This window comes from Amblyomma mixtum, chromosome 8 (assembly GCF_055824585.1).
Source record: "Amblyomma mixtum isolate Tamu chromosome 8, ASM5582458v1, whole genome shotgun sequence".
Taxonomy (NCBI): domain Eukaryota; kingdom Metazoa; phylum Arthropoda; class Arachnida; order Ixodida; family Ixodidae; genus Amblyomma; species Amblyomma mixtum.
Window position 1 is genome coordinate 55708777 of NC_143019.1, and position 17605 is coordinate 55726381.

Sequence of the window (17605 nt, forward strand, 5' to 3'; positions counted from 1 at the left end):
TATACTGCTTAAGTCATGGCACAATCAGCAGTCGCGAAGACTGGGCGTGTATTTAAAAGCCAAGCTGTAACTTGTCCGAAGCTTCACACCTTGGTGAAGAAACACCCCGTGCTTTCAAATGAGAACTGGGCCGGCGTTAATTTCTAACATAAAAAAGGTTAACTTTTCTCGTAACGAAGCGTACGTTAGGAAGTCTCTCTCTCTCTCTCTCTCTCTCTCTCTCTCTCTCTCTCTCTCTCTCTCTCTCTCTCTCTCTCTCTCTCTCTCTCTTTTTTTTTTTTTACGGTGACCGCCTAATCCGATGAAGACCAGTCTACGTGGAACGCTAGCAATAAAGACTGCGCCACTCTCCTCCTATTTATTGCTCGTTGTCAGGTCTAGTTCCAGAAATCTCGGCAGGCGTCAGCTCTCAGTGTCCGCAGTGTTTTTAGAAAGCTCTACACCTGGAAGACACAACGCCGCTACTGCGACGTGAAGAGCCGGTCAGCTTGTATTTGTAAGGCGCACTTCTGTCTTGACACTGCTTCCCAAGCAGTCTTTACAAAGGAGAGAAAAATGTTTCAGTTATCAGCGGCGATGAAAATACATAAGGCATACCTATCAAGCGACTTAAATGTCAAGTTTAAGGCAGGGTTACGCGGTAGTACCTGTATACTTAACTAGGGTGCAATTATTCTGTTCGTGCCGCTGGCAGGCACACTAAGGGGTCACATTGTTGACACCATATACCCTTTCTTTTCTCCAAACTGCTTGTGTACGAGCGCCGGTTCAACATTATACGGTGGATGAAAGCGGTTATAAAGCTACTGCTTTGCCCTATGTAACGTCTTCGAGAACAATCTTGTTTGTGTACCTCTGAATGTGTGCAAGTCCTAGGCCACCCGTCTGTCTTGAGAGGTTAATAAACAAGCGAAGATACTCTAGCGTGCTTGTCGCAGGTACTGTACAAGACGTACATGGCATTCGCGGGACAGGGAACAAAGAAGTCATCAGTAACCGAGGGTTTGGCAAGGATATGCCACTCTGCCAGGGCAGCAACTGCCGCGTGTCTGATGGATCTCAACGTCATCGCAAGGGAACCTAAATCCCCAGGCAGCGGATTGCAGACAGTGCATCATCTCTCCTCACAACAGGATAGGACATCTGCGTCCGTAAAGTATCGCAGTGCCTACGCACCTTATTGTTACTTTGTATGTGTGCGATGTATCTAAAGATAGCATGTCTGCTTCTGCCGTGTTGTGTGAAGCCTTGAGTTACGGTACAAGACACCCGCCGCTCCTGATTGTGCTCATTTGCACTAAATCTTGTCGGGGCCCACTGTGCTAATCTATAGAGCTTCAACTCTCTCATAGAGGGCTTTGGAAGTAAGGCAGTTGGCAGTTCGGTCACGTTAGCGCTGGCCAAGAACGATCGGGACTTCACAAGACCACTGGCGTTAACAGCCCCCGAAACCTCCCGAGTCCCAAAAACGCGCAGATTCAGAAGTAGAACAGCAAGTCAGAGAACTCGAGTATCTCCAGGACGTTGGACATGTGTGGCCTCTGGAAGGCGGAGAACTGGAACGTCACGCCCTCTACCGTGTCCTCTTTTTTCCGGTTCTTGAGCGAGGGCACGATGACATCATCGCTCATGAGCGAGCTCAGCTGAAGCTCGAGTTCGTACTCGAGCCCCTTGCGCACGAAGATGGGCTTCTTGAACTTGATGCGCACGTCCTTGTCCTTGGCCAGGGAGAAGGACACGTCGAGCTCCTCCCGTTCTCGCCGGTCCTCCTGCACCTTGTAGCTGCATCGTAGCTGGCCGTCGAACTTGGGCTGTCGTACGCTGTACGAGCCGAGGTCCTGGCGGACGGGGAAGCCCACTCCGACGAGGAATACGTCCCGCGTCGGCACGGTGAACTTGAGGCCGAACAGCCGAAGCGGACGCGACGGCGCGTGGAAAGACACGGCCTGGTAGCGTCGGGCCACAAAGTGCTCGGGTGGGGACGTCCTCTTGGCTCCCTCCATGCTCACGCCTGCACAAAAAAATGAGCGCAAATGTATATTAATCACGAGGCATGCTGGCCACTAGAATGGAAGCACACCATCTTTTGAGTCTTGGCAGGTATCATCAACATTTCGAAGGACTATAATAAAAAGTTGATCTATATCGATTGATTATCGAGCTGCGTTGACAAAGACGTTACCTTAATTGAAAACGAAGCTTTTATGAGCTAGACATGAAAACAACATAACTCGGGTATTGCTGAGTCAAGCCTTTTCCACAAGCAAGCATGCGATGGTGTCAAGCGGATTCTGGAGTGCGGATCTCTGATGCTGAACCGTACCGTAATTCACTGCCAAACGATGATCGCTAAGTCCTTAATTACTCCGGACGTCGTCACAAATGCTATTAGTTTGAAGGATTCTTACTTCAATTGCAAATTTTTCAGCAATAAGTATGTATTTGGCTGCTGAACGAAGGTAAGCAGAGCCCGAAAAGCTAAACAATCAAATTGTCCTAAGATAAAAGTTAAGTTGTCCCCAGAGTCCTTTCAAAATGGAAATATGCGTTTAGGTAAAGTTAACACAGGTGCCGTCTGTGCACTTCCACAACCTCGCGTATTCTCGCAGCCTGGGCATTCTTGCGGAGTATCCCCTCTCTCAGGCGCCGATTGACCCATGTAATCTTTCAGTGGCTTCAAAACCTCGACGTCCTTGCGTAATTTACTTGTGCGCGGTCTGTCAATGGTCTTAAAATGACAAAGCCAAGAAATCTATTCTCTGATTATGGAGCCAGAACAGGATTCAAAATGCCGATCGTTAGCTCAGGTTCAGCGTCTCACGCAGGCTAGCGGTTGCTCTGTGTGGAGAAGGAGGGAGGACATGCTTACAACCGAAACATTGACAAGCTTCCGCAGATGTCACAGCTAACGTATTCTCTGCATATAAGTATGGCGTGATACTAAGCTATGTGGTAAAGCGTTGTGCACAGCTCGCAGAGCATTCTTAGGTTGACAGTCTTTCTCCTTCGTTGCCTCTTTTATCATGGTAGAAAATTTCTGAAGCTTACTGGCCTGTCGTACTCGACAGATAAGGCACATCCTCGGTCGTCTTCACCTTCGTTATATCATTAAAGCCTACTACAGCGTCGAGAAAAAAAGCGGTCTTTCCCTGTCAAAGGACCCCCTTCCAGCATTCTTGTGCACCCCTTTCCAGCCAATGGCGTCGGCAGATTCTCAAGAACCTGACTATCCCCGACAATGTAGGGAGAGGACTATACCCTTTCATCTTCCACTCCCTGCTTTTTAACGTTAGCAGGCTCATGAAATCCTGCCGACGCCAGTGGCTGGAATTGGGTTTTTGACGGGGGAAAGTCGCTTCTTTCTTGACTTGTATCCGACTATAGATAGCTCGGAAACGATGGTTTAATACTGGACCTCTTAACAAGTTATTCGTTAATCACACTAGGACGTCCTCGATCATGTGGTGAATAAAATTCACAGGAACGCCTAATCCCATCATGCGTTGTGAGTGCGATAGCATTTGCAGCTGTTGATGCCTTTACCAAAAGTGACGTCACTACTGGTATAATGACGTCGCTTGCCTAACGCCAATGAAAATGCTCTATGGTCTGGCAACTTCATTTCCAGCCACTCAGCGAATTTAGCTTCCGGCGACTCATCTTATTCCCGATGAGGAATCCGTTGTTTTCGCATTTAAAGCGCCCCGAGGTCTTCCGTGTTCTTCGACGCGCCACTACAATCGGTGCTTATGGAGTACGCCACGCGGCACTGACCTTTGGGAAGAGGCACTATCCCCGGGATGGCCATGTTCATGAAGACCGAGAAGCACTCCTCTTTGGAGAGGAGGCCGCTCTTGGCCGGGCCCTTGCAGAACTCCTCGGGGCTCATGGCCAGGAACCGGATGAGCGGCAGCACCGTCTCGATGACGCTGCGCACGCTGTCCATGTCCCTCTCGAGGTTCCTGCGCGAGCACTCCTCCTGGCCCCACTGGACGACGGCCGAGTAGAGCGCGTACTCCGAGTACAGGTTGAGGTACTTGCGCCGCACGATGGTCTCCAGGGTGTGCAGCGCCACGTTGGGGAAGTTGCTCGAGGTGAGCACGTGGTACGTCTGCCGGTCGATGATGTTGAGGCACTGGTGCACCAGCGGGTAGGCCTCCATCACCTGGGCGAACTCGAACACCTGGCACACGGTCTGCGGAGTCACGTGCTTCTCGATGAAGGCGAAGCAGTCCTTGAGCAGGTGGGGCAGGATGTACTTCTTGGCCGCGTACGCGGTCAGCATGGCGTCGTCCACCGTTTGGAGCTTCAGGTTGTCCGTGTACGCATACCTGGGACGACCGATGGAACGGGCATGGGCTCTACCACAGCTACGTGGAATGCTTGTCCACTACTGAATATGTTACGAGGGCCGAGCAGTCTCCCTAGTTAACCGTCAGTAAGCACTGCATTGTTTCCGTTTTAACGCGGTAGAGTGATATCGTTAAATTCCCCGTTTACCAGAAAAAACTCAGGGCGGCGCTTTGTTGACCTAAAGTGCGGTGCGGCAAAAGCCTTAGGCGCGGTGAGGCGAAAGCCTTAGGCGCGGTGTTGCTGCTTGTGTCACTGATGTGTCTTGCAACGCTGCCAGGGAGTCCACAGAACGCCATCGCCCATTCGGTTCTACGCCTTGCTCGTCGGTAAATTGGTTTTTGAGGAAAGGGAATGTATCTGTCTTGCATATTTCGCTGGACACCCGAACCTCGCCTTAAAGGGTCAGTCTACTGAATTTTATCGACCATATTTTCTTTGCGGCAACCGATAGCTCTTTACTCAAATTACCGTTTAGCCAGCTGTGGTGCCAAGGAGTGCGGTAGAACATTTTAAAATAGAATTTATTAATGTGGGAACACATCTGTATGAGATGGTAGTCTCATCTGGCAACCATCTGGATTTCCGCCGCGCGGCGACAAACATGGCGGCGCCCGTCAAAGCCGGTCCTCTCGCTTCGGACTGAATTCTCGTTGTTGCTGCCTTTTTCAGTGCGTTCACTGGCCATAAATGGGGCGCCTGTCTTTCGCTTCGTCTCATCTCGCCTCTAAGAAAACATATGAGATAAATTTGCTTTATTTTAATAATTAGAGTGACGATTCTGCCGCTCCTAGGCTTAAGTAGAGAGTCGGTTTGTTTACAGCAATGGTTCCCGTCCTGACGACCAGATGGCGCCACTATAGGCTGAGTTTATTTTTGCGTCTCTGCTAGCATACGCTGAACTAAAAGTGGGAATGTGCCTGCGTTTTGCGGACGTGTAACTATAGATATTCATGTGATTTACAGAAAAAGCGAGCGGTACGCCTTCTACAGTTTACTAGAACAAAACGTGCGTTTCTCTGACATTGGGGCATACAAATGGTACGTAGTATATTCACTTATGCTTCTACAAAAAAAGACTACCACTTTCTTGAACAAAATGAACGTTTGGGGTCGCCACCATGCTTTCTTACGCGACTTTTAAAGCCGAAATAAAATATAAATTCCTGCCTAAACCGGGCGAAGACCCCTCGTTATTGATGTTATAGGGTGCCAACTACCAGAATATGCCATTATTTATACACTCATCTCGGTGAGTAGACTGACGCTTTAAAGAAGTCGCCGTATTCACTAGACGAGTCTTTGTCCATTCCAAACCATCGGGCTGGCATAGCGGAGTGGTTAGCGTGCTCGTCTCGCACTCCGGAGACCCTGGTTCGATTCCCCAACTCGACCTATTTCCTCCTCGGTTTTATTTATTTATTTGTTTTACTTGGAGCATCACTATACCATACCTTTAATTGGTTGCATGGTTACTAGCCAAAGTACAATTGGCACCGTTTGAAATTCGCGCACTGTGACGTCACGACCATTTCGACCAATTGAAAAGAGTGACATTTCTGTCGACAGCTCCTGCTTACAACGATGAGGCATTAAAGGCTTCCGCCTTAAAATCCTGTGTTGGCGTTGTCGGCGTCGGCCTTTTGGGCGAAAAATCGCGGGCATGGCTCTAGCAGGTCGTCCCAAGAGAGCAACCTATAGGAGGCATGTGGCCCGCTTCGGTCACGTGCTCTTGCGGCGTCATCACAACCTGCCCATCAGATAGTGAGCAAACTACCCACTTTCGCAGGTGGCTGTTGAAATAATGATTTAGTAAAACAAGCTTCTGGGCAAGTTGGTTACTTTGCTTCCACATCACTGCAGCGTAAAGAAGACGAGCACAAAGGAAGAAAACACTTACGACACGGACAAACGCTGCACTCACAACTGATTTTATTTCGCCAGCAATGGGAAATATAAAGATTCCGCTGCTAATGCGCGCAGGAAAGTACACATGCCATGAATAACAAAGATACATTATACATCAGATACATCTTATCGTGTGGCAGAGAAAAGATCACATTCCGCTTTGTACAAATGAATAGAGGTATCGCTTACACAAAAATCACCCTTTATCTTTATATGGTACGCTTCTAGTAGTTCACGTGCAGTTTGATCTTTGCTTTTTCCTAGAATCTTTGCACGTCAAAATGCAGCGTTTGTCCGTGTCGTAAGTGTTTTCTTCCTTTGTGCTCGTCTTCTTTACGCTGCAGTGATGTGGAAGAAATAATGATTGGTCGTATTGGTCGCTCGGGAAGAACAACCTGAGTCGCACAATGCCAATCACTGGGAGCACCTGCCATCGCAGGGCAGTGGCGCATCGCTTAACCGCTGCACCACTGCACCAGGAGGGGTATGAGGACTCCTAGGGATCTATCAATGTAAAGTAGTAAAGTGAAGAATGACCTTCTGCACATATGGGAATTGACCCATACCGCTATCGCGTCATGCCATTAAGGCGGAGCTTAAGTGTCGCTTATTCTGAAGTGCCCTCGTCCTTTTCGCGTTGTCCCCATGACCAAGTGTGCTTTACAAACTCGCACAAAGCGTCAGATTACAGTTTCAATTCAGTCGACCCATAAAGGGACACCATCGCATTCTGTTCTGACAAAAATTCACAGGGACGCCTAATTACCTTAAGTGGTGCCAATGCGATAGCATTAGAAGCTGGTGATGCCTTTACCGGAAGTGACGTCACGTCCGGTCAGGTGGCGTCACTTCCCTCCAGCCAATAGGCCAATTTTATGAACGACGAGACTTCTTTTTTTTTTTCGATGAGGATTTTAATAAAACAGCTTGTGAAGAGAGCTCTCCTGACCGCACGCTACGTGGCCGCTTACGGGCACACATCTGAAGGGGCCAGAGAATATTCATCGTTGTCGCCAACTATTTTCCCGTCACTCCCCGGTTTGTTATTATAGTTGTTATAGTTTGTGGCTGGTTAGTCTGCTCTCTACTGAAGCGTTGATTGACAGTCGTCTCAATTTACTCACAACTCACACTATGTCCTCTATTTTTGGGACAGCCGGACCGCTCCTCGTGATATCCTCTGTCCAACGTAATGGCCACTCTTGGCAGCCCGTATTAAAGGGAAACTGCATAGGTTTTAGAAATCAACGAGCTTAATAGGGTTGTGTGAAACTTGCAGGGTCCAGCGTGCGAAGCCTTTCTGGGCTAGCACTTGAAATAGTGAAGTAATCGCCGATTAGTATCCGGACGCTCTTCAAGCTTCTCCGCAGCGCACAACGCCAAGTGGGGGGCGTATGATGACGTCATCGAAGGTATCGGTACATTTCCAACGCACAAACGCCTGCTTTGAAGGAAAAAACCAACGCCACCTAAGACAAACAATGCCGAGAGTCGTTTGGCGGCATCTTAAGCGTCAGGGGAGGGTGCGGCTGACGGCAGCTGTAATTTGAAATTTCCGTGACGTCACGCTGAATTTCCCTGCACTCCTTCGAAGCATTGAGGAGAAACGCAAAATTCAATCGTCGATTACGTCACTATTTTAAATGTTAGTGCAAAAACACTTGGCATGCTTTACCTCTAGCCTATATAGATTTGAATCCTTGAATATCGCGAAATTCTCAAAAAAGTGCTGCAGTTTCCCTTTAACCATGTGATCGGCAGCCATCATGGTAGCCATCGTACCGCGCCGAACTCTAGCCTCAACCCACCCACCTGAACCAACAAAGTAAACTTGAAACGCGTATTAAAGTTTCTCTCATAAGCAAGGCGGCCATGACGTGTTCCTGCCTCGTCCGGCCCTCACCTGAGCAGGTTCTCGAAGCCGATGGGCGCGATGTCGGCGATGCGGATGACCTTTGACTTGTCGGCCATGTCTCCGTAGAACATGGCCTCGAACACGGGGCTCGTCATGGCCAGCAGCACGCGGTGGCCCACGTACTTCTTGGAGGCCGACGGCGGCCCCACGATGAAGGTGACGTCGGTGAAGGCCTTGTTCTGGAGCAGCGACGAGGTGCGCTGCAGCACCTTCTCACCGTCGGCCTCCATGGCGCCCCCGCCGTCCCCGCGGGCCCCACGGGGGCCCTGGGGGTTGTTGCTGCTGCCTGCGTGCGCCAGCTCGCTGCAGCCTGCATAGTGGACACAGCCACACACAGGTCATCTCTAAGGTTAGCCGGATAGCCTCTACCCTTCATGGTTATTTGATTGTAGCAGCTGAGGAACTCTAGACTGGCCACTGTAAACACGAATACGCTTATATGGGAGTAAAATGGGAGTAAGCTGTCCTCTATAGTCGGATACAACTTAAGAACTAAGCGGCTTTTCCCCGTCAAAGAACCCCCCTACAGCCAATGGCGTCGGCCAGTTCTCATGACCCTGCTAGGGTGACAATGCAGGGAGCGGTGCCACAATGGAGAGAGGGGTCTATCACCGACTATGGAGGGTGGGACTGTCCCCTTTCATCTGCCACTCCCTGCATTGTGACGCTAGCAGGACAATGAGAATCGGCCGACGCCATTGGCTGGAGAGGGTTCTTTCTTTGTCGGGGAAAAGCCGCTTCGTTCTTAGTTGTGTCCGTCTATAGTGCACATCTTTTTTTAAAGGGAATGCGCTAGAAGAAGCTTACTCCCTTATTACTCCTTTCTGTTGCATGATGAACACAACCAAGATGCGTATACCTCTGAGGGGAAGCACAGATCTTTGTCCCCTGCGGCTGTTTGATCACCCTAGTCTAGAAGCTCTACATGGTGATGAACGCAGGAGTAATTCTTAAACATATGCACAAAGCCTCTTCTGTTTAGGTTTCTTTGAATGAATGCATGGAATGAATTTGATGTCAGCGTTTGCTCTTTGCCTTGTCCGCACGTCCGCGCTCGAACGACTCAATTGGATAACAATCGTCATCATCAGCCTGCATGACTACGCATATATCCCATATCTCTCCAATTAATCCCGTATTCTGCCAGCTGCGGCCACCCTATCCCCGCGAATTTTTTAATCTTATCTGCCCACCTAACTTTCTCCCCCCCCCCCCCCCTTCCCCCACTGCTACGCTTGTCTTCGCTTGGAATCCACTCCGTTACCCTTAAGGTCTAGCTGTTATCTTGCCTTCGCATTACATGCCCTGCCCATGCCCACTTCTTCCTCTTAGCAATGCGGTGTACTTAAATAGAGTATATGCCCAAGTTTACCCGGATGAGAACAAGAGCACCCATGGGTTTATATGCGCACACCGTAAAAATGGCTACGCATAGCGGACACCGCATCCACGGCAGTGGACGTTGGAGTGCAGGTTGTCCACGATGCCCAAGTCAACTGGCATGAACAGGAAGAGCTAGTAGACGAAGGAGAGGACAGCCTCGATACAATGCACATGCTTATATGGGAGCTTGCGAAAGAGCAACATGAGAAGTGAATAAAAGTTTCTTGATTGACTAAGCACGGCTCCCTCTGTGCTAGTGGTGGTTCTAAATGTAACTATCTCTGGGGTAAACGTCGCCGCTGTGACTGCCACTGTACATCCTGTAACTTAAGACTCCAGCATTCGCCTATTCCGAATGGTCCGGAAAGTTTGCACTCACAGGCTCCTTATATGGCCAAGCGACCCAGATCAGCAGAAACGGGGGGGGGGGGGGGGGGGGGGGGGGGGGGAGGAATTTTGGGGGAGAGGAAGACGAAGGTATGACACAGATGTTGCAACTGCTCCGTCCAATAGAGATTAAAAACTGTTAAAGATTCTTTTTTTAAACTTTTATTTCCAACCCACAGTTGTCTCATTCTCTTGACAGTAAGCGGTTCTTGATGGAGCATCTGGTCTCGCAGGTGCGGCATTCACTTTAAGTGCTAAACGGGCCTTTAGCGTTCGCGCTCGCCCAAAGAGTTGTTTGTCGTTTCAAAACAGGCGTCAAGATTTTGCGTGATCACCAGTTTTAGGGCGCAATGCACTATATTTTTTGGTTCATAACGTCGCTCGTTAAACGAAGAGTAGTGTCGAGGTCGCCACGAACTACGTCAGCTTTTGCAGAGCGAGGCTTAATAGGGCACACGTAGAAAAGCTGTAAGTCGCTCGGACGTGACCGACCTGCATCAACGTGACGCAAACTCTTAGACCGTACTACGCTAGCTGCACAACGAAGCCGCGCTTTGTAACGCGCACTGCACACTATACAGGCCTTGCAAATGGATCGTGCCCCAAACTCTCCCGAAAGGGAGAGCGCTGTGGTGGACACTCTCTCGGATAAACTCCCTAGGGACCTCTTTGCGGTGGCCGTACAGTGACGCTCACGTCTGATTGAGGACGCGACGAAAACGTGATGCGGACGCGTGCCCGCTCCAACGGATTTCGGAGCAAATTGGCGCTGCAGTCTGCTCCCATTTGTTCGCCCGCGGGGGGATTCCGGGAAAGGTCGGCGCCGCTAATGGGGAAAAATGTGAGAGAAGAGGCCTAAATAGGAAAGCGTGTGGCGAGGGAGGCAGTGAAATTAGGAGGGAAGGAATCTAGGACAGCGAGTGTTACATGGTAAGCGCTTGCACAAAACTTTCGAAGCCGGGGTGACTGAGTGTTTCAATTTCCGCGCGTACGCAGATACTTTCCGTGAACATCGCCATAACTTTGTCATGGGTTGAGGTGTGGAGAGTTTTGAATGTTTATTGTGCATTGTTTATTGACATTGTGCATTCTGCAGCGGGATGTGTCATTAGAGAGTTTTAGTACAGCGGACTTTGCGTGATTGTGGTCTTACCGGAATAGCGGGTCCAGAGTGCGCATGCGCAGAACGCTAACGGGGAAATAGCGTTAGCGTATGTTTCTCATTTCACAGAATTTTAATTGCAGAGGAATTGTTAGAACATTTTGCGGGCGGAAGCGAGCGTTACTGTATTAATTGGCTGTAAAACATTGAAACGGTAAATTCTGGTAAATTTGCGGCAGTGGCAATCATGTTAAAAAAAACCTTTCGCCTCCATATGACGCATATTGCGCTTAACGCTTTCGGAACGCCATACTAAAACTCTCTGCGAGGGTAAGTTGCTTGCAGCACGCTAACGTAATTTCCATTACGGTCGATCGCTATCACCCTAACGCTATGCTAAAACACTCTATTGACACGATAGCGTTAACGCTCCCGTTCTGCAGAAAAACCGGCGTCGGCGTTGTGACCGAAAAAGCTGGTGCCCACTTGCCAGCTAGGTCACGTGATTTTGTGACGTCATAGCAACCTGTCCACTGCGGCAGGTGGCAACCTACCCACCGAATAGTGAGCAAACTGCCCACCATGGCAGGTGACAGTTAAATTAATGATTGGTAGCGAGATGTTGTTCGGGGAGAGCAACCTTGGTCCCACAAGCCCCACCGGTGGCTCTGTTTGAAACAACCACCTGCCAATGCAGGGCAGTGGAACATCGCTTAACCGCTGCACCACTGCTCCAGGAGCGGCATGAGAACTCCCAGATATATCTTAATGTAAAGTAGAGAATTACGGTGTCTGCGAAGTAATACGCAAAGAGACCCTCCAAGCCGCTGAAGGGGCCCATTAGCTCTTTCCCGCCCGAGTGTTTTTTTTTCTCGTTTTAACAGATCGTAGTGTAACGTAGCTACTTTATGTTACACATAACTTGCCGTTTGCATCCCTCAGTGCTAAGGGCCAATGCAATTTGTTTCACATCTGTTTCGAGAATCATGATCCTCAACGGTTTATGGTTTATGGGGGTTTAACGTCCCAAAGCGACTCAAAGCTATAAGAGACGCCGTAGTGAAGGGCTCCGGAAATTTGGACCACCTGGGGTTCTTTAACGTGCACTGACATCGCACAGAACAAGGGCCTCTAGAATTTCGCCTCCGTCGAAATTTGTCCGAATTCGCGTATTTTTCAAACAAACTCATGTTCGCGCATATGACACTTCCTATGCATATGACACATAACACTTCCATATGACACCATATGGCATATGAAACTTCCTAAGTTTACGTCCCCCCTCCTCCCCCTAAAAAAGGAAGTATGTACGGGATCATCATGGACAAAAGCCAGAATAAGAGACTACATTGTTATAGTTCTTACGCCATTCTTTTCGGTTTGGTTTGGTTTATGGGGTTTAACGTCCCAAAGCGACTAAGGCTATGAGGGATGCCTTAGTGAAGGGCTCCGGAAATTTGGACCACCTGGGGTTCTTTAACGTGCACTGACATCGCGCAGAACAAGGGCCTCTAGAATTTCGCCTCCGTCGAAATTTGTCCGAATTCGCGTATTTTTCAAACAAACTCATGTTCGCGCATATGACACTTCCTATGCATATGACACATAACACTTCCATATGACACCATATGGCATATGAAACTTCCTAAGTTTACGTCCCCCCTCCTCCCCCTAAAAAAGGAAGTATGTACGGGATCATCATGGACAAAAGCCAGAATAAGAGACTACATTGTTATAGTTCTTACGCCATTCTTTTCGGTTTGGTTTGGTTTATGGGGTTTAACGTCCCAAAGCGACTCAAAGCTATAAGAGACGCCGTAGTGAAGGGCTCCGGAAATTTGGACCACCTGGGGTTCTTTAACGTGCACTGACATCGCACAGAACAAGGGCCTCTAGAATTTCGCCTCCGTCGAAATTTGTCCGAATTCGCGTATTTTTCAAACAAACTCATGTTCGCGCATATGACACTTCCTATGCATATGACACATAACACTTCCATATGACACCATATGGCATATGAAACTTCCTAAGTTTACGTCCCCCCTCCTCCCCCTAAAAAAGGAAGTATGGACGGGATCATCATGGACAAAAGCCAGAATAAGAGACTACATTGTTATAGTTCTTACGCCATTCTTTTCGGTTTGGTTTGGTTTATGGGGTTTAACGTCCCAAAGCGACTCGCGCTATGAGAGACGCCGTAGTGAAGGGCTCCGGAAATTTGGACCACCTGGGGTTCTTTAACGTGCACTGACATCGCGCAGAACAAGGGCCTCTAGAATTTCGCCTCCGTCGAAATTTGTCCGAATTCGCGTATTTTTCAAACAAACTCATGTTCGCGCATATGACACTTCCTATGCATATGACACATAACACTTCCATATGACACCATATGGCATATGAAACTTCCTAAGTTTACGTCCCCCCTCCTCCCCCTAAAAAAGGAAGTATGTACGGGATCATCATGGACAAAAGCCAGAATAAGAGACTACATTGTTATAGTTCTTACGCCATTCTTTTCGGTTTGGTTTGGTTTATGGGGTTTAACGTCCCAAAGCGACTAAGGCTATGAGGGATGCCTTAGTGAAGGGCTCCGGAAATTTGGACCACCTGGGGTTCTTTAACGTGCACTGACATCGCGCAGAACAAGGGCCTCTAGAATTTCGCCTCCGTCGAAATTTGTCCGAATTCGCGTATTTTTCAAACAAACTCATGTTCGCGCATATGACACTTCCTATGCATATGACACATAACACTTCCATATGACACCATATGGCATATGAAACTTCCTAAGTTTACGTCCCCCCTCCTCCCCCTAAAAAAGGAAGTATGGACGGGATCATCATGGACAAAAGCCAGAATAAGAGACTACATTGTTATAGTTCTTACGCCATTCTTTTCGGTTTGGTTTGGTTTATGGGGTTTAACGTCCCAAAGCGACTCAAAGCTATAAGAGACGCCGTAGTGAAGGGCTCCGGAAATTTGGACCACCTGGGGTTCTTTAACGTGCACTGACATCGCACAGAACAAGGGCCTCTAGAATTTCGCCTCCGTCGAAATTTGTCCGAATTCGCGTATTTTTCAAACAAACTCATGTTCGCGCATATGACACTTCCTATGCATATGACACATAACACTTCCATATGACACCATATGGCATATGAAACTTCCTAAGTTTACGTCCCCCCTCCTCCCCCTAAAAAAGGAAGTATGGACGGGATCATCATGGACAAAAGCCAGAATAAGAGACTACATTGTTATAGTTCTTACGCCATTCTTTTCGGTTTGGTTTGGTTTATGGGGTTTAACGTCCCAAAGCGACTAAGGCTATGAGGGATGCCTTAGTGAAGGGCTCCGGAAATTTGGACCACCTGGGGTTCTTTAACGTGCACTGACATCGCGCAGAACAAGGGCCTCTAGAATTTCGCCTCCGTCGAAATTTGTCCGAATTCGCGTATTTTTCAAACAAACTCATGTTCGCGCATATGACACTTCCTATGCATATGACACATAACACTTCCATATGACACCATATGGCATATGAAACTTCCTAAGTTTACGTCCCCCCTCCTCCCCCTAAAAAAGGAAGTATGTACGGGATCATCATGGACAAAAGCCAGAATAAGAGACTACATTGTTATAGTTCTTACGCCATTCTTTTCGGTTTGGTTTGGTTTATGGGGTTTAACGTCCCAAAGCGACTCAAAGCTATAAGAGACGCCGTAGTGAAGGGCTCCGGAAATTTGGACCACCTGGGGTTCTTTAACGTGCACTGACATCGCACAGAACAAGGGCCTCTAGAATTTCGCCTCCGTCGAAATTTGTCCGAATTCGCGTATTTTTCAAACAAACTCATGTTCGCGCATATGACACTTCCTATGCATATGACACATAACACTTCCATATGACACCATATGGCATATGAAACTTCCTAAGTTTACGTCCCCCCTCCTCCCCCTAAAAAAGGAAGTATGTACGGGATCATCATGGACAAAAGCCAGAATAAGAGACTACATTGTTATAGTTCTTACGCCATTCTTTTCGGTTTGGTTTGGTTTATGGGGTTTAACGTCCCAAAGCGACTCAAAGCTATAAGAGACGCCGTAGTGAAGGGCTCCGGAAATTTGGACCACCTGGGGTTCTTTAACGTGCACTGACATCGCACAGAACAAGGGCCTCTAGAATTTCGCCTCCGTCGAAATTTGTCCGAATTCGCGTATTTTTCAAACAAACTCATGTTCGCGCATATGACACTTCCTATGCATATGACACATAACACTTCCATATGACACCATATGGCATATGAAACTTCCTAAGTTTACGTCCTCCCTCCTCCCCCTAAAAAAGGAAGTATGGACGGGATCATCATGGACAAAAGCCAGAATAAGAGACTACATTGTTATAGTTCTTACGCCATTCTTTTCGGTTTGGTTTGGTTTATGGGGTTTAACGTCCCAAAGCGACTAAGGCTATGAGGGATGCCTTAGTGAAGGGCTCCGGAAATTTCGACCACCTGGGGTTCTTTAACGTGCACTTCCGCAAGTGGGAAGTCGTTTATGTCTTGTGCGCTCTTTTGCATGTTCGACGTTCTAGGACAAAAATTTTGAAAACTGGAAAATTGTTAGGTACTGGTACAGAGATATTGAAGGTAATGGTCCATTCTTCCGATGCGTAATAAAATCTCTCTTTTATAGTGTTTCCGTCGCTCTGTTCGTGCAGTTAGTACTGCCATAGAAAGGAAAGGGCAATGCTGTTGACGGTAGCAAAAACGTTAATATAAACAAATTCAAGCCTGCCGACGGGAGATCTGCGAATACAGCGATTGTTATAGTGAACTCTTACAATATATGAAAGAATTGCGCTCATAAACTCTTTCTCGTTCAAAAATGCTTTTTGTCCAGAATTATTGAGTGTGCCTCTCTCAACCCCCTCTGGTTACCTATATAAACAGCGTTTCACAGTTAGTTGACAAAGGTGGGCGGCGACATAAAAAAGACATACGTATACGATTAATAGCGAAATACAATGCTTTTGGAAGGGAGGGATCGGGAAAGAAATTGCCGGCTTACAACCCTTACAAAATGTTTAGACACTCTATAGATTGTCCGTAGACCTCTGTCTATAAAGTGGACGCTCTACAGACAAATCCTAGAGAATAGTCTATAGGCAACACAAATGCTATAGACAGTCTATAGACGACCTATAGATCTTTGGCCATAAACTTTATTAGTATACTTTTTTCTATAGACTAGGAATAGAAAAAAAAATACTATAGGAAGGCAATAGAGAGAGAGAGAGAAAGAGAAACTTTAATGAATAAAAGAGAGGTCTGCCTGGTTATGCGCCTGGCATGCTACTCCAGATGAGGATGAAAGAGGTTGAAAAAGAGAAAAAGGGAAAAAAGAAAGGTGACATCGAGCATACTCAACACTCACACACTCACAAACACACGTGATTATCAAAGCATGCCACTAAACCCGTGTCCCTAAGAAAAACTAAGAATGCTTTTGTCTCTCGCGGAGCCGAAGTCGCATCACTCCAGGGTCCAAGGACATGCTCCAGGTGCACGGGGCCGTCCTGACGAAGTCCTAAATCACTTAACAGTGCCTTGCGGTGGGGATTAAAGGTTTGGCAGCGGCAGATCAAGTGCTGAAGATCCTCGCGCACACCACATGTCGGGCACAGAGGGCTACTTGATGCAACAATTTTATGGAAGTAGAATTTAGTGAAGGCAACGTCCAGACGAATTCGGTGCAGGCAATTGCGATCACGTCTATCTAAATTGCGTTGCATGCGAGTCTGTAAGAAGTCTATAGACTGTCTATAAACCACTTTTATAATGGAACAAACTCAACTAAACTCGGGGGAAGGAATTAAATGTCTGAGAAATTGGGTTAAAAAAAGCTGGAAGCATGAAGAGAATGTAAACGCGAGGACATTGAAACCGACATTCACCATTTACTGTGGGACTGACCTGCTCGCAAGTCTACAAGGATCCGGCACCTGAAGGCAGCGGGTCTTTCATCGCGCAACTCTGCTTCATATTTTGCCTGGACGTAGGGAGCATACCATCGCTCAGTACTGGACTTCATAAAATCGGACAACCTATTCCCATTACTTCAATCATTACTGCATCCTTCATCACACTTTCGCCCATTGCCCTTATAAACATCGTCTATAGACAGTCTATACACTTCTTATAGGCTCTATTGACTTCCTATAGATATTGCTTTTTTTATATTCAGTCTATAGACTGTCTATAGACAAAAGTATACTTAAAGTGTATGGCCATGAATCTGTTGATTGTCTATGGACTGTTTATGGCGTTAGGATTGCCTGCAGACTGTTCTCTAGGATTTGTCTATAGAGAGTGTATAGACTTTATAGACAGAAGTCCATAGACACTCTATAGACAGTCTAAAACTTCACTTTATTACCTTAAAGACACCCTGTTAGGGGGTAATACATAAGGGGTGGGTACAGATAGAATCAAACTTTATGTACAAAGATGTTATTCGTTAAATATGGCAGTTATACAATTCAAAAATGAAGATGGACAGGTG

General features: G+C 47.6%; 1 protein-coding gene across 1 annotated transcript in view; it reads right to left on the minus strand.

Moving 5' to 3' along the window:
• Window positions 1-211: 211 nt before the first annotated feature.
• Window positions 212-17605, minus strand: part of LOC149332507 (BTB/POZ domain-containing protein 3-like) — a 71691-nt gene continuing 54297 nt past the window's right edge. The window contains exons 3-5 of the mRNA XM_089555791.1: window positions 8162-8483; window positions 3775-4331; window positions 212-2011 (exon numbers count right to left, since the gene is read on the minus strand). Coding sequence (XP_089411917.1) covers window positions 1479-2011; window positions 3775-4331; window positions 8162-8483 — 1412 coding nt within the window. The 3' untranslated portion in view covers window positions 212-1478. The remainder of the gene's footprint in view (window positions 2012-3774; window positions 4332-8161; window positions 8484-17605) is intronic.